Genomic DNA, 26,369 nt, shown 5'->3' with positions numbered 1-26,369 from the left:
CCAGACTCCAAAGGGTGCTTTCCCTTGAGCTTCAAAGACTTGCACTCTTGAGAGTATCAGAGTCTGCAAGAGCTGAGGGCCATCAGAACTTTATGGACATCAAAAACATTCTCTGCTAAAGAAGCACTTTTCTAGATGCCCTGTGGTGGTTACATGTGTTCCACCCAAAACTGTCTGCTCTTGGGTGGAAAAACCTGTCAGGCTACTGCTGCCCTGCCTGATATTAAGTACCTCACAAGATCAGACCCAAAAATAAACTGTGCAAGTGATTTAGAAAATCATAAACTCCTAAGTCGTTTAAAGCAGGTCTTTGTGTATAGTGAGAGTAGAGAAGGGGGTTAAAAAAAGGAGAAGCTATGTGCACTGTTGCCAGGTCAATTTATTATGGCTGGCTTCTACTAGAAATGTATTTAAACACTGGTTTGGTTATCAGTTTTCTTGCTGCTCAATCTTTTCTGTAACTTGGCTCGCTAATTTATAATAGATTTGTTCATTTTCAAGTTGATGGCACTGTCATTTTGGGGTATAGCACTGTAATTTTGGAGTATAACGTGATGTGCTGGAATGTACTGAGTGTGTCTAAATGGGCTGGTTGTGAGAAATTATCTATTTGAAAGAATAAAATTCTGGCTCACTCTTGAAGTCCCCAGCTAATTTCCATAGAAATTTCTTTCTACTGACACCTACAGCACAATAATGTGAGATAAGGACAGATCTTTAGCTAAAGAAATTAAATCATCTTCTGAACTCATGTACTGGTAAGTAAATCACAGCATCTTGCCACGCACAGATTCCTTTTGTGGTTCAGAAATAATGACACTGAGGTTAGGGGGCATCTCTAACAGAAGAGATTACAAACCCCAGGAGACCAACAACTTCCACACATGCTTACACAGGAATTCACCAGCTGCTTTCCTTGGGCTTGACACACAAATTACAACAGCTCCTTCAAGACTCAAAGGAAAAGTGTTGACAAAGTGGTGATCAAAATCATAATTGCCAATTAACTGTCAATTTTCAAATGGCACTAACTTTCCCTCTATCAGGTCATCTTGTTTTGTTGCTTTCCAGCAGTGGGAGAGTCTCACTGACCCAGACCATGTGCTGCCCAGAGGAGAGAAGAGGATAAGCCAGCATGATTGTGCCCTGCTCAGTGACTCTGGACTGATGGATGGGTCTCTCCTCCTCACAGGACAGACGGACAGCTCTCAGAATCTCTGCTGCTCACAGTGACCCGAGATGGGTTAGAAAGTCTCTTTTCCCAGCCCGGCGGTCAAAGAAGGAGTCAGAGCTCTTCAGTTCTCATTCTCAAGGTTGTTTATTGTTTTTTATCTATAAAATTCTTTCTCTGGCCTGCTGAGGTCTGCTCAGCAGGACAGAGGCACACACCCTCGGGCAGTGTTATCTTTTTATACTAAAAACTACATATACAATATTTACATAACTTCCCAATACCTATCGCCTATGTTAGACAGTGAGCTTCTACTCTAAACCAATCTAAAAGTGCCAGCATCACCCGGAAGATGGAGGCCAAGAAGAAGAAAGAAGAAGGACAGGGTACACCCAAATTCCTCCATCTTGGGACCCCAAGCCCCCATTCTAAAACCTCAAAAATCTATTTTTCACCCTGTGACAAACTATTATTTTACTTAAACTCTCTTGACTTGTAATTCTTCATATAAAGGTGATAATTTGCTCCAAGGGCTAAACCAAAGGCACAGGGGTCTTGGGCTCTGTGCCAAGGTCTCTGAGCTCCCTGGGCAGGGTCCTGAGTCCTCCAGGGCAGCCAGAGGAATTTCCTGGGTTCTGACAGATAGCTGCTTCTCTTCAGAGGTCAGTGTCATTTCTGGCATCTTTGAACTGAGATTTTTCCTTTCACTGTCATGTCCTTTCCCTTCCATCTTGTGGACTTTTCCGTCCCAGGAGCAGAACAGAAATGCCACCACAGGAATTTATTGTGGCTCTTGTAATCACAGTGCATGCACACACCCTCCTTATCCCCTCTTCAAAAGATCACAGGTCTAAAGAAACTCAGTTGGTGTTTAGGGATGTGGTTCAGTGTGGATTTGGCAGTACTGGGTTAATGGCTGGACTTGATCTTAAAGGTCTGTTCAAACTTAAACAATTCTGTGATTCTATAAAAAGCTTGGGGAAAACAATTTTTTAAATCACTGTTTGAACCAAGACCAACCCATTTGCCTCCAAGGTAAAAGGACACCTCACTGATTTTTAGTGTGTTTGACCATAGGAAACAAATTTAAAGGTCTTGTGCCTTGAAACTTCTGTTTTGTAGCCCAATGCATTCTGATTTCAACTAAGATTTTTGCATTAGTTTAGTAGTTATTTTCCATGAGAGATACACTGTTTTCTTCCTTGCTTGAGCAAGTAACAGGATGTGGCATAGCAGATTAGAGACACTGTGTAGCTTTTGTGACTTTGCTGCTGTTATGATTTTTGTTTTTAAGCTGTCCCTGCTGGGCTTTCATGGACCACACATTTTGGCATTGTTTAGCACAATGGGTTTGCCATGGCAGCATGCAAATGCTGTTCCTTCAAATGGGCAAGGTACTTGCTGGACTTCACACAGATCTCTTTGCCTAATATTTATGAGAAAAATTGTGGTTTCTTCTGTTGCTTCTCATGAGTAACAGAAGAAACCACAGGATGAGGTGAGAAATGAGAATTTGACTCCTTGTTCTCAGAACGCTGATATATTATATTATATTATATTATATTATATTATATTATATTATATTATATTATATTATATTATATTATATTATATTATATTATATTATATTATATTATATTATATTATATTATATTATATTATATTATATTATATTATATTATATTATATTATATTATGAGAAAGGAGACATCAGAAGGCTTAACAAGAATGAATAATAAAAACCTGTGACTGACTAGAGAGTCTGACACAGCTGGACTGGGATTGTTCATTAATTAAAAACAATTCACATGGAAGCAATCCAAGATGCACCTGTTTTCGAGCAACCTCCAGACCACATTCCAAGCAATCAGATAATTATTGTAAACATTTCTTTTCTGAGGCTTTCAGCTTCTCAGGAGAAAAATCCTGGTGAAGGGATTTTTCAGGGAATATCATGGTGTCACTGCATGCCAGTATTGTGCTTGCTAGAACATTTGTGTAACACACCTGTACATAACTACAGGCCCAAACAAAGGCTACAACTGAAACTTCTTAAGGAAAAAAAAACCATAATACTGAGAAATAGGAACGATTCTGTGTCTTTTTAAGAGTTTTGTGAGGGAATTGACAAATGTTTGTTGATTTCTGACCACTCTGTACTGCACAGCTCAGTACCCACTGCTCTTTGTGAGGCATCTGGCTTGTTCCTTCTGTATTTACCACAAACACAGGGGTACAAAGGCAAGTGCACTTGTGCTTACCAAAATGTTCTCTCTCCTGCTGTGCCCACAAAATCCTATATTGACATCCATGCATAGTCATTTGGCTCCAAATGGAGATTCAGCTGGGTCACTGCTCTGTTTGTAAATAGCACAGGTTTACAGGCATATTTTAAAAAGTGCATGATGTGTGTATTTCTCCTTTTGAAGCTGTCGTTTATTATGTTATTTAAAATTATACATACACTGTATAAGCAGCGCTTCTGCAAAAAGAGAATAATGTGTGAAATTCAGGGTGAAATCCAAAGAGAAAAGGCCTGAGACAGTAACTGGTGCTAGAACCAGAGGGTAAATGTAAGGAAAGGATTGTGCTCAGCCTCGGGCTCATTCCTGTTTATAACTGATAGCAGGATGGATGAATAGAGTTTTTTTCCAGGGCACACACGAACTGCATGCAACAAATAGACATTGATGTCTACCCCTCATCAGCTAACCAACATTACCAGCTTGTAAAAACACAACAATTATTAGCTGATTTAGAAATATTCTCATGGTAATTTCATTTCACTTATTATGTCTAATGGATAGCTAGATATTTGCATGAAGTGTGTATGGCTTTTTGCCTGAATTGTTAATCAAGTGATTAAGTGGTAAGTGAAAGTAGTGCATCCAGATGACATTAATGCTGTTCCACTCCTGGATGCCTCCTGAACCAGTCACAGCAAATTATCTGTTTTAAACCTTCCTTAAGCTGCTCATCTGCAAATCAAAGCAGGGTTGGTATAGGCAATCTATCATGTTAAGTCACCTTTCCTTCCACAGCCTTTTTATACCGGTCTGCCTACAACAGTTGGTTTGTTTTGTAGCAGTGGATATGACGATGCCCGCTGCTTCTCACCACAGACACAGAGGACAAGCAGGCAGAAGAGCTTTGCAAAATGTTATCCAGACTGAAATGTCTGTAGTAAGCTTGAAATTTAACTTGCAGGAAACTATTTAGTGAGACTTTATTGCTTCATAAGTTCTTTTGTGTGCCCAGATGTGGGGCCTCCAACACAAGAGAGATGAACTTGATGGAGCATGTCCTGAGGAGGCCACCAAGGTGCTCAGAGGGCTGGAACACCTCTCCCATGAATACAGGTTGAGAAAGTCGGGGGTTTTCAGCCTGGAGAATGCTTCAGGGAGACCTAGCAGCCCGCCAGTACCTAAAGAGGGGTTACAGGACACCTCAGAGGGACTTCTTGTGAGGGCAGGTAGTGACAGAAGAAGGGGAAATGGCCTTAAGCTGAAGAAGTGTAGGTTTAGACAAGATATTACGAAGAAACTCTTTATTGGGAGGGTGGTGAGACTCTGCAACAAGCTCTCCAGAGAAGCTCTGGACACTCCATCCATGGAAGTGTTCAAGGCAAGGTTAAACGGGGCTTAAAACAATCAAGTCTAATTGAAGGCATCCCTGTCCATGGCAGCGTGTTGGAAACTAGGTTATCCTTAACCCTTCCAACCCTGACTGTGATTCTATTTTCCTATGGACGTACAAACATCTGCTGGCAGCTGTGACCCTGCTATCCTTCAGCTGCCCTTCACTTTGGAGCAGCTGAGGCTGAACTGAGCGGTGCGAGCACTGTGCCCACACCTACCTTCACCCTTCGGCACCCATGGTACCTGGGTCACTCACCCACCCTGGGTCCCTCGCCCACCCAGCCCCGCTGTGCCCGGCCCCTGTGCGCGGCCGGAGGCTGGAGCGAGGGGCGAGGCGCTGCCCCGGCTCTCTTGGGCCCCCCGAATGCCGATTCCCCCCAGCCGGGAGCGGAGCGGCTCCCGCACCGCCCCGGGCCACCGGGAGCCGTGCGAGGCGAGCGGGCCCTCCCCGGCGGGAGGGAGGGCGGGAGGAGGGAGGGAAGGAGCGGGAGAGCCGGGAGAGCGGAGCAGGAGCTGCCTCAAATGCTTGAAATAATTCCGCTTCCGTTCAGAGCCGGGAACAGCCTCCCACGGCACCGGGGCTTCGGAGCCGTGCCGCTCCTCCGTCCCGCAGCGCCGGCGGCGGCTGGCCCAGCATGGCAACCTCCCCGCAGAAATCCCCTTCTTCCCCCAAGTCCCCCACCCCGAAATCTCCCCCCTCCAGAAAGAAGGATGACTCCTTCCTGGGCAAGCTCGGCGGCACGCTGGCCAGGAGGAAAAAAGCCAAGGAAGGTAAAAATTAACAGGTTCGCATATTTCCTGGGAGTTACCTTACTGTGTGGGGGGGAGGGAGGGAGGAGACAGGGGGAGAGGAAAAGGCTCTGGGGAGCGGGAGGAAGGGGCTGGCGGGGAAGGACGTGCGGGGTGGGGTGGGCAGGCAGGCGAGCGACGAGGGAGGAGCCGCCCCGGCCCGCCGGCACCATTCCCGGGGCCTTCTGTGGGGGGCCGCTCCCGGAGTGTGTGTGCAGTGTTTGTGTGCGGGATCTGGGTGCGGCGCCGCTCCCGGGGTCTGTGTGCGGGATCTGGGTGCGGGGCCGCTCCCGGGGTCTGTGTGTGTGCTGGATCTGTGTGCGGGGCCGCTCCCGGGGTCTGTGTGTGTGCTGGATCTGTGTATGGGGCCGCTCCCGCGGTCCGCCTGCGGGCCCGGCCGGGGAAGGACGGATGGAAGGAGCGCTGCCCACAGCGGCCCGGGCGCCCGGCGGGCCCCGCAGGCCTGGGAGCGCACGGGGATTTTTTCCCTCAGCGGGATTTGCCTCCGCTGCTGGGGTGCGGCCACCCCAAAACCCGGTGCCGTGGGCACCCCAAAACCCGGTGCCGTGGGCCCCCAAACCCGGCGTGAGTCACCCGGCGGTGCGGTGCGGTCCGCACACAGCGCTCTGTGCAATGCACGCCTCTGACACGAGTTCCAGAGCAGCGATCGTTCCTCCGCGGCTCGGAGCGCAGTTATCCTCGTGCTGAGCAAAATACTTCTACTTTATAGAAGAAGAACCTTTATTGAAGGCCGAGCATGTACAACGGACTGGTTCTTTGTCCGTACATGCGAGTTAGTACCCGCCCCCCGCTGAATTTTCCTGTGTGAAATCCCATGACAGCGAGAGAATGGAAATTTACCCTCGCTCACCCATCGTTTTCACAGCTGAACTTAATTTAAACGTGATGCAAATAGAGCTAACGCAACAGTCGCTTCATTGAGTTTTTCAAGCAGAATTCATTGCTTGTGAGTGTGAGGAAGGGTGTGAGGCTCAGCAGCCCCTCGCTCCCCATGCACACACAGCGCTGGAGCCAGGCACGCAGCGTTTCAGAGCAGCACCAGTGCTGGGGATGAGGGTGACACCACTGGGGAGGGTTCAGCTCCTCATTCTGTAGCTGTCACGTCATCTTTCTGTGATGTACGGCCTTGCTTTTCAATTAGATCTATGTTGCACAACTGTGCTCACATTATTTAGCTTTTTCTGGTCATTGCAGATGGACCAGATGTTGATGAAATAGTAAAGAATGACAGCTCCAATAATTACCTACTTTTCAAAATTTGTGTATTTGTGACTTATTAGCAACGTTGAACTAGCAACAATCTTCCTTGATGAGTCCATGCTGTAGATGTGTTTAGAGATCTTTAAGTAAGCCTATGTGGCGTTTTGGGTATGTCCATTACATTGTCATAAATACTGTTTTTACTATTAAATGCATTTTTCCTTAGTGGCAGAAGTCACAAATCTCCAGCAAACTGTTAGAGGCAGCAGTTACTTTTATCCATATCTTGTAATCTTACAAGAATATTTATTCTGTGAAATCATATTTCTTCTCATTAATGTATTACATGTATTGATTAAAACCTGCACCTGCCATTTCTTTATCATCTGTCCTTTTGATATTTTGAAACTGCATTGTCTTTTGTGTTTCCCAATTTTCCAAGGTTTGTCTAAAAATAACTGGTTTAGAGAGCTGGGGGTTTTTTATTAACTTTGTAATGACTGTTATTTGCTGATGGACAAAAATGTATTGTGTTAAATTCACCGTTAAATTTTTACTTGAGTGTGTATTTGTGACCTTTATCTGGTGGAAGCATATATAGGGGTGAAATTGATAGTATGCTATCTTATCTTTCTTTTTATTGATTTATGGGTTTTAACACATTCAGGTGGCTTGAGCCTTACTGTGAAGCCTGTCCTCTTTCTTACTTCTTGATATTTTTCTCTACTAAAAATACATACAAGTTTGCAAACAATTAATGAGCATTGTGCCTTGCTGGCTGTGGCCCACATAGGTTCCATCTTAAGTTGTGCTGGGTTTTTTTGTGGGGCTCCAGGTGTTTTTGAAGCCTAGGTAGGAATTTCAGAGGTCAGTTTGCTTGTTCATCTAGGATCTGAGCTTTGGTGGTTTTTTCCTGCTTTGACCAACCTGTGGCAGGCTTCCCATGGAGGTGGGTCTTGGTCATAGAAGTGCATGTGGTTTTTCAGCTGCTTACACACAGGTTGTATAGGAAAATGGTCAGTATAAGTCAGTATAAATGAGGGACATCTGAAAATTTCCATGTCTTTCAGTTGGTGTAAATTCTGCTGTTACATAGAGGAGAGAAGCAAACTGATTTACTCCAGTGTTTCACCACAAGGGCTAAGAACTGATGGTTTTTAATAATGCAAAATATATTTTATCTCTTGTAGGGGCTATGCTGGTTACACTTTAGTACCATCTCTGCTATATATGTGGGTAACTGTTGTAGGTGATACATTATTACATGTCTGTGAGTTTTGTATTTTTGTCATCAAGAGGTGTTTTGATTGTTGTCAAAACTACACTTTTGTATATTGCAACAGCAGAGCCAGTGCCAAAGTACTTCACCAAATGAAAATCCTTTAGGATCTGAAGTGACTTTATGATGAAGAGTAATGTAGATTATTTATGAAGAGAGTAAAGTTTATGTAGTTCTAGGTGTAGCAGAAATCATTTATAATACAACATAAAATGCAATTTCAGTATTGATGTTAATTTATATGCATACATATATATATATAAAATACATAGCAAACCTTTGCTTATGTATTTCAAAGTTCTTGGCAGTGGTAAGAGGTCCACCAGTGGAAGAGGTGACCAAAACAAAGAGAATAACCTGAGATACCTGAGATATCATACAGGATGTAAGCAGGGATCAGTCATAGCATAAGACATATGTTAATATGGAAAATACATTGCCATTACATATTAGAGAGTATTTGGTAAAATCTGGAATTTGGAGCTCAGATTTGTTGATGTTGTCTGTCACGTAGAGCCATAGTCTGGTTTTCATTTACAGCATCTCATCACCAGTGGTGTAATTCCAGGATCAGAGCATTGTGCTTTGCTCTTCCCTGTGAGAGCATCTGCAGCTGCATCTCTAAATGGAGGATGCATTCTGTTAAGGTAGCTAAATTACAAATTATTAACTATGTTTGGAATTAATTAAATTAGCTTTTTAGGCAGTGAGAGAATTGTGAACAAAGACTAAAATACTTGACAGCCTGTCTGCAAACTGAACTGTGGTGTGCAAAAGTTGTTTGTGGTTTTTAATAAGGTTCCCTCCCCTTTATTGCTGAAAGGCATTTAAAGATTGGCCACCCCATATATGCTAGTGAAGGATCCCAGTCCTTATCTGTCAGGGGTTCACATACATGGTGGAGCTCATCATATGAGCAAAAAAGGCCCACAAATTCGATTTTCTGTAAGCTTGTTACAGTATTTTGTACTGTGTACTAAACATGTCTTTAAACACATGTAAGAGAACAAAATGGCCTTTTTAAAAAACATTTGGGGGTGGGGGGGATAGTGGAGATTGTGTTATCTAATGAATTTTTCATGGTGGATTTAGTAAGGTCATGTGTGATTGTCCTCCTTGAATTTTCCTGGCCTGGCTATTATAAACACAGAAAATTTCCTCCCCCTAATAGCTTACCTTAGTGGAGAATGTAAAGAATGGGCCCTGACATGCTGATAAATCTGTGACACATTTGGGTACAGAGAGTGAAGTTCAGAATTGCTTAAATTGCAGAGGAGCAGATGGGGAACAGACAGCTTGAAGACGTGAATTTGGTGGAGAGCAATTGTACAGGCTCAGTCAGTTTGCCAATTGATGTGACATCAATTTCGGTAATTTGACTGCTCTTCTGCCTAGTCTATTTGGGGTTGATGGGCAGGAGAAAGAATGAATCTTCTGCTGTCCTCCACTTGTGATATTGCTTCTTTTTGTGTTTGTCTTGTTTTGATTTAATTTTGGTGTGTGGGGTAGGCAGTGTGCCTCTCTATGTGCCTCAGGGAAGAGTATGTTAACAGTGTAAAATATTGTAAATTCTGATGGGTTTTGATAATAACCTTAACTTTCTTAATCTTTACTTCATGTATTTTATGGTATAATATGAAATCAGAAAAATCTCAGAATTCAGAGAGTAAATGTAGGCTGATGAAAGCTTTTCAGGTGTTTTACATAGAATGATTGTCTTTCTGCAATCCATGAGTAAAATGCTTTGCTGTGAGGCTCACTGACAGAAAGATCATGCCTTGGTCTTGCTCTGGGCCTTTTCCAATGAAATAGGAACTTATTTTTTGATGTAGAAGTAGTGTTCTGGTAGATTTTACTTGACTCATTTTCTTTGGACCTGTTTCTGCAACTTACTGCACAGCAATTGTAAATGACTAGTTTTTGTGTCAGTAGATGTTTGTGCTTGTCTGTTTCTTGTGTGAGAGGTTCTCGGCTGGCTGAAACACTCAGCAGGCTTTTCTTTTCCTCTGCTCTTCCCTGATGCTGCATTTAAAATCAGGAGCTGGAAGAAATGATCTGTGTCCTACCGTTGTATTTGCTGATGTATCTCATGAATGATGGAAATGAGCCCCTGGGTGCTAATTTCATACTGGTGTTCAGAGGATGGCATGTGGTGTCTTCTGGGGAAAGGAGATGTGGGAAAGGCTTTACTGTCACTCTCACCAATGCTGCTCCCATTCTGCCTTTCACTGCACGTACCAGTGCATCACCCCGGGCCTTGCAGTGCCATCAGAGTGCCTGAGCTGCTGGTTTTGCTGTCTGACATGACCGTGGCTCTCCACCAGCCCCACTGCACAGCACCTGCAATGTGCTCAGAATCCTTTCCCTGTGTTCTGTGCTGCACATTTCTGTGTCCCTGGTGATGCTGGGCAAAACCTGCTAGCATCACCACTGAAGGAATTACTGCCTTGGAGCAAGTTCTCTTAAGGACATAAAATACTTCTGTTCTGTGGAAGGAACGTGGACAAACAGAAAAATAGAGGGGAGGTCCACTTGCTTTGTTTGTTGTCACTTCACTGCTTCAGGCCTTCTGAGCACACGTGCAGTAGGACAGAAACTCCTCAGGAGGACAGCACCAGGCTGCTGGTGGTGTGCTTTGTAGCCAGATTGTCAGGGCATTGTCTGGGGAGGCCTGTGCTGTGCTGTGCTGTGCTGGTGGAAGGGATTGCTCAGTGGGAAGGAAGAGAATTGCCTCTGAAAGCTGAACACCCTCCTGTTGCTTGGGCTGGGATGGCAATGGCCCTGCAGGTGCAGCTCTATTGTATTGGCAGGGAGGAATGATGGATCTGACTCCATGTTCTCAGAATGCTAATTTATTATTTTATGGTACTATATTGTATTAAAGAATACTATACTAAACTATACTAAAGAATACAGAAAGGATACTTACACAAGGCTAAAAAGATATTAATGAAAACTCCTGACTCTCTCCAGAGTCCTGACACAGTTTGGCATTCCTTGGCCAAAGAGTGAAAACAAATCACATGAATCCAATGAAACAATCACCTGTGGGTAAACAATCTCCAAACACATTCCACATGAGCACAACACAGGAGAAGCAAATGAGATAATTATTGTTTCCCTTTTTCTCTGAGGCTTCTTAGCTTCCTAGGAGAAAACTCCTGGGCAAAGGGATTTTTCAGAGAATGTGAATGCCAGAGCTCCCAGGGATAAATGTGGATGGCATCTCTGCCATGCTTGGGGCTGTTCAGCATCTGTCCAGCTGGGCTCTGCCCAGGTGGAGCTTTCTTTGTCCCCCCCTTTTTAATAGCCTCTGGCTCCAGGTGGTTCAGAGGAAGACATGAAATATTCTGAATGCGTTTCTGAATCTCAAAAATAAAATATGATCCTGAAATTATTCTTAAAAGTTCATTGTTTCAAAGTTCATGCAGGGCCCAGTCTGGCTATGCTCAGTCTGTGTGTTTCATGTGCAGCTCAAATCTGCAGGAATATGTGAGTCCCAGATGCCAGCTTTTCTGGTAAATGAGTGTATATCCAGAGCTGTGCTATCATGGTTCAGCTGAGTGTGTGCATGATTATTTTATTATTTTCTGAAAATTACTGCTGTGAGGTGTTTTGAATGCCAGAAGTGTTTTTTGAAAGGAATGGGGGGTGGGGGCTAAAAGCAAGTCTGTGTGGATCTTATATGTCTCCAGTGGTCCATGTGTGAATCACATAGGCCATCAGAGACATCTTGTGTTCAGAAATCATAAAATACCTGTTGTGACATGTTGTTAGCATTATGAAGCTGTTATGAAGCTTCTGTTGGCTTGCCCTTTCCTGTTAGTATTGGAAAGAAGGCATTTCTGCCAGGCATTTCTACCCTGGGCTTTGACCTCCTGTTCTGACCCAAAACAGAATTCTGCTGTTCTCTGACTACCTGCATGAGGGCAGTAGAGCCACTGAACTCTGTCTTTGCATTTGACTTGCAAAAGCCTAAATTATGTGGGCAAGTCAGCTGCTGCGGAAGTATGCCTTTTATTTCCTGACTTTTTCCCATTTCAGTAATTCTTTCCTCGTCTGAGCTGAGGTTTCAGCTAAAAATAAGCATGCATTGAACAATTGATTGAAGAGCCTCCAGTGCTTTCAGATTACAGGATGGAGCCATGGAAAAGAAAAAAAAAAAAACAACAAAAACAAGCAAGACAAACAAAAAACCCACAAAAAACCAACAAAACAACAACAACCCCCCCACCAAAAAACAAACAAAAAAAACCCCCAAAACCCCCACCAAAACCAGCTAGGCACCAGCTCAGATTGATGCACTTTTGTTTCAGTGCTAATTTTTCCTTTACACATCCAGATTTAAAACATGCATTCCCTTAGATCATCCTTGTAAAAACATATATCTGGTTTGCAGAGTGAAGGTGGATATAATTGAGTAATGCTGTAGAATAAATATGAGGTGCTCAACTGAGGATAAAGTTTTCACCCTCAGTGAAGTGAGTGAGCTGTCATGAGAATCTGGAGTTTTAGGGCTCTGATATTTCCCATAGCATTTAAAGGAATCTGCCCTGAAGGTAAGAGAAGACCTAGAGGCCAAGATTGGATTTACATCTTCTGAAACCCCTCACTTTAAAGGCAGCTTCCTGTAAGTACAGGTCTGTGCTTCTAGAAGTCTCCCTTGGACAGAATCTCTGGGATGTATCCTAATTTTTATTTTCTTTCTTTAATGCCCTTCCCAACCATTAAATGATGTCCTCCCTGCAGAACTGTTCAGTGCTGGCCTCTCTGCCTTTCTCACGGAGATTAAGATAAGGACAGTCCAGTTTGTTTGTTGTGTCACTGTATGTGAGATCAAGTGCTTCCTAATAACTTAATCCAGAGTTCTGCAGTCTTTTTCAGCAAAATGCTGGTGTTGCTGTGGGTGAAATCAGCAGTTGCTGGGCTGGGGCTGAAGGTGTAGCTTGCTCTCTGTGTGTTCTGTCTGCCTTCTCCAGCTCGTCGGAGTTCCTGTGCTGCTCTGTAGTTGGAGCACTGAGCAGCAAAGCCTTGCTCTCTGCATGCATCCTCATGCATTTTCTGCTTGGTGTGCTAATACTTACTAATAGATAATGTTATTTGGCTTGAATACCTTTGTCCCTGTTGGAATTGGGTGTGTATGTCTGTGTTGAGTGCACCAGTGAGTTAATTCACTTTAGTGACCAAACTGAAATACAAACAAAAGATGTCTTGGACCACAAGCAAAATCAGATCAATAGCCTTTTGTGAATCCTTAGTCTACTCTGCAACTACCCCTTGAAAAGCTGTGCTGAGGCCAGGGAAAACCAAGGGCCAGAAAAAACCTAGGGATGTGACTGGTCAAGAGTGAGTTGTGCTGGCAGAGCTGTATTAGGAAGATTAGCCACCATCTGTTCACCCAAATCCTGCACCTGCCTCTAGACTATACCACTGTTCAGCAAGCAGTCATCTTTCTCAAAATATTAAAGAACTGCAGGGTGAAATAACAAAGCTCTACAGTCTCCCAAGTACTCTGGTTTCCTTTCAATTTTGTAGTCGTCCATGGGAAATAATTGCATGTGGTGCTATGAAATGTTCTGATCATATATGTGGATTTAACACAAAAGGTCCTGACTTAGCAATACTGCTTTCTTTTTAATCTTAGCACTTCCCTTCCTGACTTCTTATTGATCTTTGTGTCAAGCAGCACACAGTGTACCATGGTTGACAATATGTTACTTTTTCTTAGATAATTACTTTTGTGAAAGAAAAAACCTGGAATATGAATTTCTGTGGGTCATTCTTGATAGTTGCAGTTATGGTCAAGTCCCTCTGGCTTCTCTGATTCCTGCTTAGCATAAAGCTGCTCCTGTTCTTGGCCCTTCCAGTGGAGTGGTAGAGCAGTCTGTGGCATTGATCCAGTGATGAGTGATATTAGCTTTTATTCATAGGGAAACCCATGAAATCCCACTTGGGAAAAGGGACTTTAGGAAGAGAGAGGTGCAACAATTGTCAGTGAGCACTGTTCCCCATCTGGTGCAGAGAGAAGCAGCTCCAGCCCAGTAGTGATTTCCCAGACATAAAAATACAATCTCACACTGCAAAAGCTTTGAAAGAATAAAAAATTCCAAACGTAGCCGGAGCATTGCCATTTCCTGAACATTCCTTTAACATAAGGTTGGTAATTTTTTCAATGAAATACGTGTTCACAAGCAGAAAAAGTCTGCCACATCAATGTAAATTTCCTTGGGAGTTACCAGCTCTTTTCCACTAGCCATGTTTCTTTTGTCATCTTCGTATGGTGCTTTCCTATGTTCACATCTACTACAAATACCTAAAACTCCACGTTACAGCCATGGTAACAGACAGCATGCAGGTAATGATTGCTGGGTTCTTCTCTGGTAGAATTAAGCACTCCAGCTTCTCCTTTACTGCAGAGGGAAAATGGAAGTTGCTTCTGATGACGGGGCCATTTCTGGGCTTTCTGGGTTCTGAGAGGTGCATGTTAATGTGTCAGGGGTGTTAGTTGGTCACAGGGCTATGGCTGAGCACCTCCTGGCCCAGGGACAGGCAGGTGTCCCCCCCAGCAAACACATGGGCAGGGTGCAGGCAGCCTGCAGAGCACGTGTGCTGCAGGGCCGGGAGTTAAGGTCAGAATCTCCCAGACAAGAATGCCTAAATTGCTGTGCCCTACTTACCCAACTGTGAGCTGGATTAATGAAAGGGAGAGTTTAGACAGGGTACATTTAGAGTTTAGACTTTGGGTACATTTAGTGGGAGAAGAGATGTTTTCTTTTGTATCTGTCCAGGTGGTCCTTTTGAAGCAAGCCAAAATAAGCTTCCTCACCTGGGTAACGGCCTGAATAGGTTGGCAGGGTGTGAATCCATTTTCAACACATGTAAAGAAAAGTGTAACAGTTTGCCAGTGCACAGCCTTTCATTTATTTTTTTTCTTAGCAGGTTTTTCTTTGGCCACTGAGTTAGGCTGAGGCCTAATTTTTTTTATTTTTTTTAACCATAGGCAGTTCTAAAGTAGCAAACTATTAATAGTGAAATATTGGTTTAGAAGAACACTAATGCACAGGGGATTCTAGAGCAAACGAGGCAATGCTGTCAATGGTTCAGATTGTTCTTAATTACAATAATGGTATTATAGGAGCTGCAGTTGCTGTTGGGCACAAAAGAAGATAATGATAATGTCAGAGTGCTCAGAGTAAATGCAGTATAATGTATTGCAGAGCTGAATTCAAAAGATGATATGCCTAACTTGTCGTCAGGATGCATGAAGAAGAAGAATGGTAAAAGGTCAGAACACTTTTCATTCTAACTGTGTAGTTCAGGGGTTTGGATTTTGTGGTTTGTTTGTGGGTTTTTGTGGCTTATGCTTTCAGGTTTAAGAAGAAATGTCAGGTCTCATGTGTTTAAATGATAAGTATTAATTTTATTAGAAGGTGTGATCACATCTGTCCTACCCGCTTGGAATAATGAACATCACTCTTGCTTTGAGAAGGAAAGGAGATATCTATTGGCTCAGTACCCTCATATCCTCAACACATTTGATATTGATCCTGTCATAATAACAGGAATATGGCAGATCTGGGCCCAAGTCATAATTTGCCCCAGTAGCCTCTGGAAGTTTGTCCACACCTATTTGATTCATGTGATACCTATTTTATAATGAGACCAAAAAAAATGAACTCTGACTTTAGACATGTTTGAAAGCTGCATTAGAATTTTATGGCTAGCGGCCAAATCTGAATTGCAGCACTTTTAAACATTCTTATGCTGTGCACTCAAATTCATTACTGCAGAGAAAGAGACTTTGCTGTTTGACTGCAAAGTAAAACTGGCAGCAGAGCAGCTCGTGGTCTCGCATTTTTGTCGCTGCTTTGTTATAATTCTCAGTCATATGTAAGGACACGGAATAAACTGGAAAATAGTGGTGGTATTCCTCATTATCTCACGAGTGTTCAAGTGACTTAGTGTCCTGTTTTACTCGTAAATCCTTACTGCAGTGGTGGGTTGAGTTGGAAACAAAATAATCAGCATCCAGTTGATCTGCAGCTTTATTATCCTGTTCACTTTTAACTGACTTGAAATAGTTACCCGCAAATAAATCATCCTTAACCGACTTGTTGCGGTGACTCCCAAATGAAACGGTTTATGTAGAACCCGAGTAAATGTTTTTAGGAGTTGTTGTGTGATGCAGAGGGAGCCAGCACGCACCGCCAGTTTTGTCTCAGCAGCCCGCAGGGTGCAGGTGCTCTGCAGGGCACAAGGTGGCTCCAGCTGACGAGGAAAGCCGCTGTGAGCAGCCCGAGAGCCAGGAAAGAGTCCGGAGGAATCGGCTGCTGCTCTGTCACAATGGAGCTCGGCAGATCCTGAGTGCACGCCTGCTATTCTGAAAATGAGCTGAATCCTAATGGCCTGTAGCAGAAAGCCCTGTCTGGCCTTAGAGTCAAACCAGTACGTTCAGATTGCATTTGGGCTCTTGTATTTCGTTTCTGAGGGACTTCCCCCTGTGGGTTTTATCAGACATTCTCCTGTTGCCTGAGTAAAAGATAATTCTGTGCAGAACAGCATTCCCGGGGTAAGCTATCAAAATAAACAGAGTTGGTGTACACAGAGAGAACACAAATGTAAAGTAAGCAGGACAGAAGATAAGACAGAGAATGAAAGCTTAATGAGGAGGGGGTTGGGGTTTTTGGTCTGGATTGTTTGGGCTTTTTGGAAACAGGTCATTATAATTTAATGGATAGATGAGAGAAGAGAATAAGTTGATAAGAAAACCCCATATTATAAACAGATAGTCAGAAATGCTGTTGTTGGTCTTGCACCCTCTAAAATAGCAGTTTTGTTTTCAGAGTCTTCTGGAAGTAAATTGCTTGTCCTTTGCTATTCCCAACATAATATTAGCTGGTAACAGTCTGGCCTTACAGAGAACATCTCGTCTGACTGAAACACCTGAGAATTTTAAGGTGAGATCAGAAAAGCAGAAATGTTTGTTCTCCCTGCACCATCTGCTTGGGCAACTGAGGCAGAAAAGGTGAATTGATTTTCTCATGTGATCTTCTGCAGGCAAAGAAGTGGAAGGAAGCAGTGGTCTCCTCATTTCTGTGGTTAGTCTTGCTCCATTAGGCAGCTTTGTGCCATTCATGGTTTTTGTTGGTTTTTTAACTCTCTGATGTGTGTCCTGATACAGTTTAGATTTTATTACGAAACTGAACTTTTAACTGGTTGGGGCTCATTGGTTGGTCGATTGGTTTTTATATGTGAACTAGGTAGAAGTTTCCTGGAGTTTGAATTTTTAATATGCTTTACATACAGTAGCAGCAGGAATTATATTAAATAGATATATGAAGAAATAACATTTCTTTATGTGATCGTTGACTCTATCCCAAAGAAGGAAGGCTTGGTTAAGAGGTTTAAGATCTTTGACATAATAACAGTCACGTGTTAAAAAAATTTATAAATCTAACTTCACTGTATTATTTATTTTAAAAGTCTTGAAGTATATAGTGTAGTGTATATATTTCTTATGTATACTATATATAAGTATATATAGTGAAGTGTATATATTTCTTCTCTAACATCTAATGTTAAATACAGTGAAATAGATTAGGCACCAGACCTACATAGAGTTAATATTAAAACAGTGCAAAGCATGATTTTGACTTTGTAAATTCTTTGTATTTTCATTTTTACGAATTAATTTTATCAAAAGTCAGCTGTGGGCATGATTCTAATTACTAGCTTCCCATATTAGAAGTAATCCCTTTGTTCTTCATTCAGACAAGACGCCCATTAAGGTCAAGGAAAGTTTTGACTGAATAAGGAATACAACAACTGGCTGTACTTTTAGTACATGTAGGGCCAGATTGTGGGTCTGGGCCAGCTTTAAGTGTGCAGCTCCAGTGATTCCACATCTTGTGCATAATAGGCAGATCCTTCACACTGTTATGATGGTACTTTATTAACATGTCAAATACAGAAGAAAAAAACCTGACAGTGTTATGGCTGCTCAGAATCTTATTAGCACATCTTGGTGTTTGGTGTTTCTGAACTGAAATTATGCAAATATGTCTTCAAAAACATTTCCCTGTTTTCATGGAAGAGGAAAGGAAATAAAAGTAATCAAAAATTGGTATTAAATACTCAAATAGTTCAGGCAATTAATAAATCTGCCGTTGCAGAATAGAAGGTCTGTGGGCTGGAGCTGGCTCTTAACTTAATGTTAACTTACATTTAATTAGCCAGACCAGATGGAAGCTGGCTAAGCTTCGCATGAAGGCTTGTGGGAGAAAGACATAATCTTCCATTTTGTCAAAGGAACTAATACCACAGATTAAAGGTCGGTGTTCTTTTCAGAATTTAAAGAGTGGATGCACTGTGGCTGACAGCAAGAAACAGCAAGGGCACTAACAAATTAGCTTAACCCCTGGATGACTGGCGTGCCAGCTCTGCTTCATTCACTTCCCCAGTTCAAACCATCAGTCTCCAGCTCCAGTAATAAATCCCAGGGAGATAAGGATGTCTGTAAGTTTTATTCTTTTGTCAGGGAAGTAGAATTGTATGTAGTCACTTATCATGGCTAGAGGGATGAAGTTGTGGGAAATGTTTTCTTACTCAGTGGAGTAAAACTTCACGCTGTTCAGATGCTAAGCACTTGGGATCAGTCTGACAAACCACTTAATTCCCCTCCTGACAATGAGCCTGCAAGCAGACAAGTCAAAGATGCAAGTCAAGAAAGCATTCATGGCTCAAAGAGGTGCATACGTGGATCGTGTCAGAGTAGGCAGAGCTGAAGGACTAAATAGGCACATTCTCTGCTAAGGCTTGGAAATGGAGTGCAAAGAGGGAATGGAGCTATCAGCCTTAAGGAAAGCTGCAAGAAATTGCACATTTTTAAAAGTGGGGAAATGGGAGTCTATTAAAAAAAACGGAAAGGAAAGGAAAGGAAAGGAAAGGAAAGGAAAGGAAAGGAAAGGAAAGGAAAGGAAAGGAAAGGAAAGGAAAGGAAAGGAAAGGAAAGGAAAGGAAAGGAAAGGAAAGGAAAGGAAAGGAAAAAGGAAAGGAAAGGAAAAAGGAAAGGAAAGGAAAAAGGAAAAGGAAGCTTATGCTAATTATCTGAACTTTTAATCAGTCTTTGGGGCTACTTCCCAGGGGCTTCAGCAAGGTAGGAGAGAGTTCTTTCTGAGGTGGAGGATAACAACACATATACCAAGAAATAATACAAACCTAGAGTTGCTATGAAACATCACATAATTGTGCAGAAAAGAAGGTACCCTCAGCAGTAAGTAATAACTGCTACAACTTTGTGTAACTGCCATCTTTGTGTATCTTATTTACAGTGGAAATGCCTGTGCACAGTCTAGCTTGGGAAAGGAAGCTGGGAAATAAGCACCTGCTGTTGGAGTCAGGTTTATGCCTGTGTTCATGTACAGCAGCAGGGAATGAAATACCTGTTGGACTTCTCTCAGCTGGAATGCAGGCACCTGTAGAGCTTTATTATGTCGCTCATTTTTAACTGGTAGGTGTCTTTTGAACACACAAATAACATAGCAGGTCTAGGTGCTTAAGTTCCACAGCCATTACCACTTCAGTTCCCACAATATGTAAAATCACCTGGTAGTCACAATGTATTTTTAAACACTTATAAACAAGCCTTTCAAAACATTCTAGAGCTTGCTTCTACATTTTGGTCAACGTTTTTTGCTACTAGACCACCTTGCCTAGATAGTTGCATGGGGACACTGCCACGATGGCCACTGCCCATTTGATGGTTGTATCACTGAAGTGAAACCCCTTGGGTGAGATGGGCTCAGCTCTTGTAAAGAGTGGAGCAGTTTGCACATCGCAGTTATTAAATTGTGCTTGCTGACAGTCCCAGGAGAGAGGGCTAAGGCCCTGAATGAACATGAAAACTGTGCAACCTATTTATGATTGCCTTGTGTAGATGGAGATTTGGTGTGCTGAGGTGAGAAAATCTGTGCTGCTGTTTGCTGTAGCTTTTTTAGAATGTGGATAAACTCAAGATTCCAGCACCACACACCTCTGCAAGGTGCACAGAGTAAAAAAAAATTAATTTTAATGTGGAAAGCTCTTCTACTGTGTCAGCTAAACTGGAGATTTGGAACCCCACTGAGTGATTTGAAAAGAGTATGCACATGTATTTATGTTGATGCTTTCATCTCTTTTCTCATTTTTAAATAATTACATCCTGGGGATGGAAGAATTATTTTACTAGTCCCTGCTTACTAGACCACATTTATATACAGTTACCCACTGGTGGCAATGGAGCTACCACAGTTATTTTCCATTCTGAGTTACTGACATATTTCAGATATCACTTGGGGACAAAATATTTGAAGGGAATGCTAAATTTTAAAACCATTGTAGCTGCAAATGATGGAATTAGCATTTAGTTAGCAAGTAACTCATTTCAGCTGTTATAAAAGCAGAGAAATGTAAGGGTAGGTAGTACACTTTTGGGAGAGGTGTAGGTAGTATGAAAATATTGTTTTTGCTTTCCTTGTCAGGTAAAACTTAACAGTGCACATCTAAGCTGTGAGAAATGCCCATACGGTACAGCCCAGTAGGATTTGTCCCAGCAAGTACATTTGAAGTGAACCTTTCTAAGCAAAGTCACTCATCTGCCTCTGATAAGTGTGTCAGACACCTTCGGGTGTGGATCACACTCAGTATTGCAAGGGCACAAGTACAAATTCTACTTTGATTAAACTGAAAAAATGCTGCAGAAATCAGTAGAGTTTGGGAGCTGCCCTTTTCAGGGAAGTACTGTGCAGTATGAAACTTGCCAAAAACTAATGGATTGTTTGCAGGAAATTGGAAGTTAAAGTGCATGAGTCAGTCTACTTCAAGGCTGAACAGTTTCCACTGAACTTAAATAATGAATGCCAAAACCTAGAGACAGTACAAGCAGCTGCAGTGGCTTTCTTCAGTTGTTTTACCCAGGCACTGTAAGGGATTTTGTGTTTAGCAGAGTCCTCCTTGTCTTCTAGTTCATCAGGCTTTAAAAGTGTTACACACATTGTTGTTACTGACATGGAAACCTTTGCACAAGAAGCTGCAACCCAAGAATTTTTATTTTTGCTTCAAAGCAGTTACTGCAGAGTACAGACTAGAATGTGCAGTTTCAGGGATTTCATCTGCAGGAAACAACTACCTACTTTTGTGATGACAACCAAAAAAGGAGAGGGTAATATTTTTCCTCAGAAGTGATACATGTTAGCTTCACACTTCTCAAAATACTCAGACCATTTTCTTCTGGTGTGTACAAGGATTTCAATATACCTAATGAGATATATCAGACATTGGGTGAAAGACAGAATCATTCTCAATAATTTTGATTTGTGACAGATCTTATGCCCAGAGCATATCTGTTCAATAGACTACTTTTTACCAGGCTACTAAATGAATCTAGAGAACACTCCCGAATCAGGAGGAAAAGATATTTTGGTTTTGTTTTCTTCTTTTATCTCTTTTCAATTAGATGAGAACATGACTGAGGTTTTCAAAGGCAGCTGTAGACTTTGATTGTGCTGAGTCAATATAGAAAGGTGTAGAAGAAGCCTTGAAATGTGCCCACCTAGAGGTGCCTCATAAATAATGGCTACAGCTGTGTTCATTTACATGCAGTAACTCCTTTTACCCCTCAGTTTTAATCTGAAGCTCTTTCCTGGCATAATTTACCATGTGAATACTCGCACAAGAGATGATGATCAGGTGGGAGTGAGATTGATCAACAAGTGTGGAACAAGGTGCAATTGCCCCTTTCAAAAGCAGTGGCCATGGCACAGGTTCCTGCATTAGTTTGAGATATTTAATTTTTGTGTGCCTCAGTTTCCAGATGTGTGAAGTGGAGCGGTGACGGGGATTAAATTTGGAAGAACCTTTGAGCTTTCTCAATGAAAAATGTTAAGGGTTATTGAGTGTGAATGTGGTGAAAAGCTTAGCAGACAGGTGTGGATTAAAGAAATGGTTAGAAATCCAGTAATTTAGCTCTAGGTTTAATTGAAAGTTGTAATCCCAGCAATTGGTGCCAGTGTCTTCTAGGATTTAAATGCAGCGCAGTGGAGCGTGTAATTTAAGGCTTTACAGAACAGTATTAGTGCTTATATGTTTATCACTCAGCACGTGTTAGCATTATTCCTGTGGAATGCTCTTAATTAAAATCCAGGAGCTGCTTACAGTGCATTTGATGATCAATATCATGAACACTCAGTCAAGTTAGCAGCACAATTAATTTAAATGTTACTATAAGACACAAAACAACACGACACGGACACGCTGCTGTTCTCAAGGTAGAAAAAACAGTTTATTTTTGACTCCAACATTTATAGATTTCCAAAAGTGGCAGTGGATTGGAGGGTGATAGTGCCACCTCTCCAATGACACTGGACAAACCAACAGCCCATCAAATTTCTCTTCTTCCATAAAAGATTGCAAAACAATAAGTTATTTACAGATAATATGTGAGAAGGTTCATTACAAGAATGTAAACATCAGAAGACTTAAAAAAATCTTTAAAAAGCGGGGCAACATAAAGGAATGATTTTTCTCTGAGCTACGATACAATTGGCAGCGCTTCTGTAACCGGGGCTGTCACGATCGCACGGGAGGTTTTGGCTGCAGATTCCTTGCTGATCAAATGACTTCTGTTTTCATTTTTCAAATCCTGATATTAGCTCAAGTAGGAGGAAAGGGTCTTTATGTTGGGGCAGCAGAAAACAGGGTGCTTTTGCAGCAAAATAGGCATTAGGGCAAGCCTAGTTTATACATTGTACTCTAACGTCTCAGGCTTCAAAGCCAGATTTGCTTTGGAAGTTCTCTGAGTTACACGCAGAGAATCTCTCGATAAAAAAGTGAAATCTGTTGCTCTGTTTTTGAAGTGAAGGAGCACACACCAAAATAAGTGTTTTGTAACATAGAGTTGCTTCTTTCTGAAATTTTGCATTGTTTTTTGGGGCCTGATGCTCGATAGATAGGGTTAATTGTTTCAGTGTGAGTAACCAAAGTTTTAAACATGAATTCTAACTTTTTGACCCCATTAATCATAAAACTGCCTGATCTTGCTTACTGTAACATTGCTTTTTCCTTTCAATTGATGAGTCATGAGCATATATTAAATACAATTTCTTTAAAAATAATTTTTAAAAGTCCTTCTTGCATCTTAAAATGATTTTGTAAGTCAAGAATTCAGCATATGTATGTCAGTACATCTTGCAGTGGGCTTATGATATATTAGCTTCAATGAAAATTAGATCTAAATTAGAGTAGACTTTGAAAAAGGGCTGTGGGCACATGTTTTTGGGAGTGGCTGGAAGAATTTACTGTAGGGGAAGGTTCAGCCCTGTGTGTGCTCTACCTAGAAACCAGATAGGCTGATGTTTCTAGTTAAAGCAAGATGCAGAATTTAAAGCAAGGAACCACTGAATATGAAAATTAATTTTTGTGTTTACACAAAAAGAAAAAAAATCCAACTATGGTCTAATTCATTTTCTTTGCTTTCCTTTCCAAAAATATGTTTAGAAATTAAATAAAAAGCATTGAAGTATTTCAACAACCAGTTGGTTGTGGGGTTTTGGTTTTGTTTTGGATGTTTTTATTGTTTTGTTTTGGTTTGGTTTTTATAATGCCATTAAAACTTCTTTGGAGGATAACAACCCCCTTGAGGACCAAAGCCCTGCCCTGTTACAGCCAAGGCTTACAGGGCTTTTTAACCCACTCTGTGCACAGAGAAATCAGGGAGCTGAGCGAAAACTGAACCGAGACCCACAACAAAATCTAATTCTTTGTGTTGCTCAGCTGAAAACCAAGCGTGATTTGAAGTCTGTGGCCTTTTGGGAGTGTAAGAATATTTAACTCCTGTGTGTCTGTTGTGCTGTAAGCCACGACTGGCTGCCCTTCTGTATTCCAGAGCTGAGGTGAGCCCTGGCACAGCTGCCCTGGGGAAACTGAGGCACAGAGCCATGGGCTGCCTCTGAGGATGGGGCACAAACAGCTCCAGAGCTTCCTCTGCTCTTTGGACTTTGGGGATCGCGGTGTTCTCCCTGCTGGCTCGCCCTCTTCCAGGCTGTTTTGTTCCTGTGCTGCTTTCACGTTCTTCTCCCTGAGAGCCACCACTTGTTAATTTATTTACAGATAAGAAATTGTGTGTGCAATTAGCAAAAGCCTTCTTTGGTCGCATTCACCCTTATCCCTCCCCCCTGTTTTCCTCTAATTCCTGGTGACCCTCCTTTGACTTTTATTACCTTTTAAGAAGTGGCAGAATCAGGCCATTAAGTTGAAGTGAGTTATGAAATACTTAACCCTCTTGTCTCCCCTCTGGAACACCAACCCCACACAGACCAGTTACTCGTGGAGGGCTTTTTTTAAATAGGAAAATTTGACGTCCAAGTGTTTGTATGCAGCCTGGATTGCAACATGCATAAGGTACAAAAAGGATAAAACCAGAAACTGAGTTTTCTCCCTGTCTGAATGCCTCGTGTCTCCAGGACCTCTAGTTTTACCATTTTAAAAATGAATTTTGGATTAAAAAAAACCAAAAAAACCAAAAAAAACCCCAAAAAACAAAAACCACTGTGGGGTTCCACACTTTATTCAAGGAGTTAAAAGTCTGGAGCTGTGCTTGATGAGCCAGATGGTCTTCAACAGTAACATTGTTCATATTGTTTAGATTATCCTGTTGCAAGTACAGTGCCTCGTTTACCTTTTATGGAAGAAAGTGTGGAAAATTGACCACAGATGTAAGTAACCAAGAATGATGGCTGAGGCAATTCTTACCAGGCCTCCCTCTCTAACACGCCTGATCCTGCAGATAAAAATAAATAGAGAAATGTGAGGCAGCATGAGAAATATCTAGTGTTACCTATTTAAGTGTTTAATTTGAGCTCTGCGAGCTACTAAAATCTCTGTTTTCTTAGACTGAGATTTCTTCATATTGAACTGGTTTCAGTCTTTTGGTGTAGGCAGCCTGAGTGTAGATTTTTATCCAGGTACTAAATAGCATGTCATTATATATTTTTTTCCATTCTGGTTGAAAAAAAGGGTGTGGGAAGAAGCCAGCTACACTGACCTCAAACACAGTTTATGGTCCAAAAATCTTCATGAGAAGATTGGTACCCTTTTTGTGCTGTAATGAGAGAGCACAAACTCCCCATTAATATTGATTTGATTGGTATCAGAAGCAAAGGCCGCACCAAATTAATTAGAGGTAGCTCATTGTTGCTCCTGATAATGGGCTGTTGAATTAGTGAAGCATCTTACAAGTCAGTTTCAGATTGAAATAAACTTTTTTAGACAGGTATCTCTTTTGTGCAGTATCTGGAATTGGAAGGCTCAACAGAACAAAGGGAAAATGCTGCAAATGAAAGCAATAAAGCCTGGTTTTATAAAGTCCTTTTGTCTCCTATCACTTTTCTTTCTCTCCCTCATTTCCTTCCTCTTATTAGGAGCTGCTGTCAAAGTGCATTTACTTATGGCAAGTGGTTCCCTTCGGAGCCCCTGGGCTGGTGCTGTTGCATTTGCATGCAGGTGCTCTGTGCTGGGGCACAGAGAGCTGCAATTGTGTGAACCTGGCCAGGCTCTGAGAGTCTCCTCTCTGCTCTTCAGCACGGCTTGCCTGCCTCAGCCTCTTCCACAAGGTGGGAGAGTCCTCCGACCTTAAAGGCAACATCCTCTCTTTCTTGAACTAAGCTTTGATTGATCCACAAAATAATTTTTTTTTTTTTTGCCTGTACAGTGGTTTTGAATTTGGTTCTGCCTAGAAGCATAGACTATCAGATTCTCTTCCTAATATTGTTTAAAGCCTTTTCAGAAATTGAAATGTTTTACAGGGAGCAGAGAGGGCTGGAGATTATGGTGAGAAATAGTCAGTCTAGGATGTAATGTAAAATCAGCGGTTAATTCTGGAAACAGATTTCTAAGGCAAAGTTCAAATGATCAGTCTAAGGTGCCACTAAATGGGACGAGAGAGAGTCAATAATAATTTTCATATTTTTAATACCTTCATTCAAAATATGATAAATTAGATTGGCAACATGGGGCACTGTTTTTCATCATTTACCTATCTGGTTCTGCTCCCTCTGAGATCTGGAAAACAAGATTCCTTGGACACAGCAGCTCTGGCTCTCTGCCTGCAGCTGTAGGGTGCGGAAGGGGGAAGCCGTGGGGAGCGAGTGGCAGAGTGGGAGATTGGAAAGGTGATAACAAACACAGGCCTTGGAAGGGGACAGCAGTGCTGAGGAGGTGACCAGCTTGAATCAGGACA

The 26,369-nt window shown here is 42.1% G+C and overlaps 1 protein-coding gene across 2 annotated transcripts in view; it reads left to right on the top strand.

Annotated features, from left to right (window-relative positions):
• Positions 1 to 5,328: 5,328 nt before the first annotated feature.
• PARVA (parvin alpha) overlaps positions 5,329 to 26,369 on the top strand; it is a 63,202-nt gene continuing 42,161 nt past the window's right edge. The window contains exon 1 of one of the 2 annotated variants that reach the window (XM_058025876.1): positions 5,329 to 5,580. In XM_058025876.1, the coding sequence (XP_057881859.1) occupies positions 5,445 to 5,580 (136 nt within the window). In that variant the 5' untranslated portion in view covers positions 5,329 to 5,444. Of the gene's footprint in view, positions 5,595 to 26,369 lie in introns of both variants that reach the window. The other variant, XM_058025877.1, reaches the window with a different exon arrangement.

The sequence above is a fragment of the Melospiza georgiana genome, chromosome 6 (genome assembly GCF_028018845.1).
Source record: "Melospiza georgiana isolate bMelGeo1 chromosome 6, bMelGeo1.pri, whole genome shotgun sequence".
NCBI lineage: Eukaryota > Metazoa > Chordata > Aves > Passeriformes > Passerellidae > Melospiza > Melospiza georgiana.
This window is presented reverse-complemented; position numbering and strand designations above follow the sequence as displayed.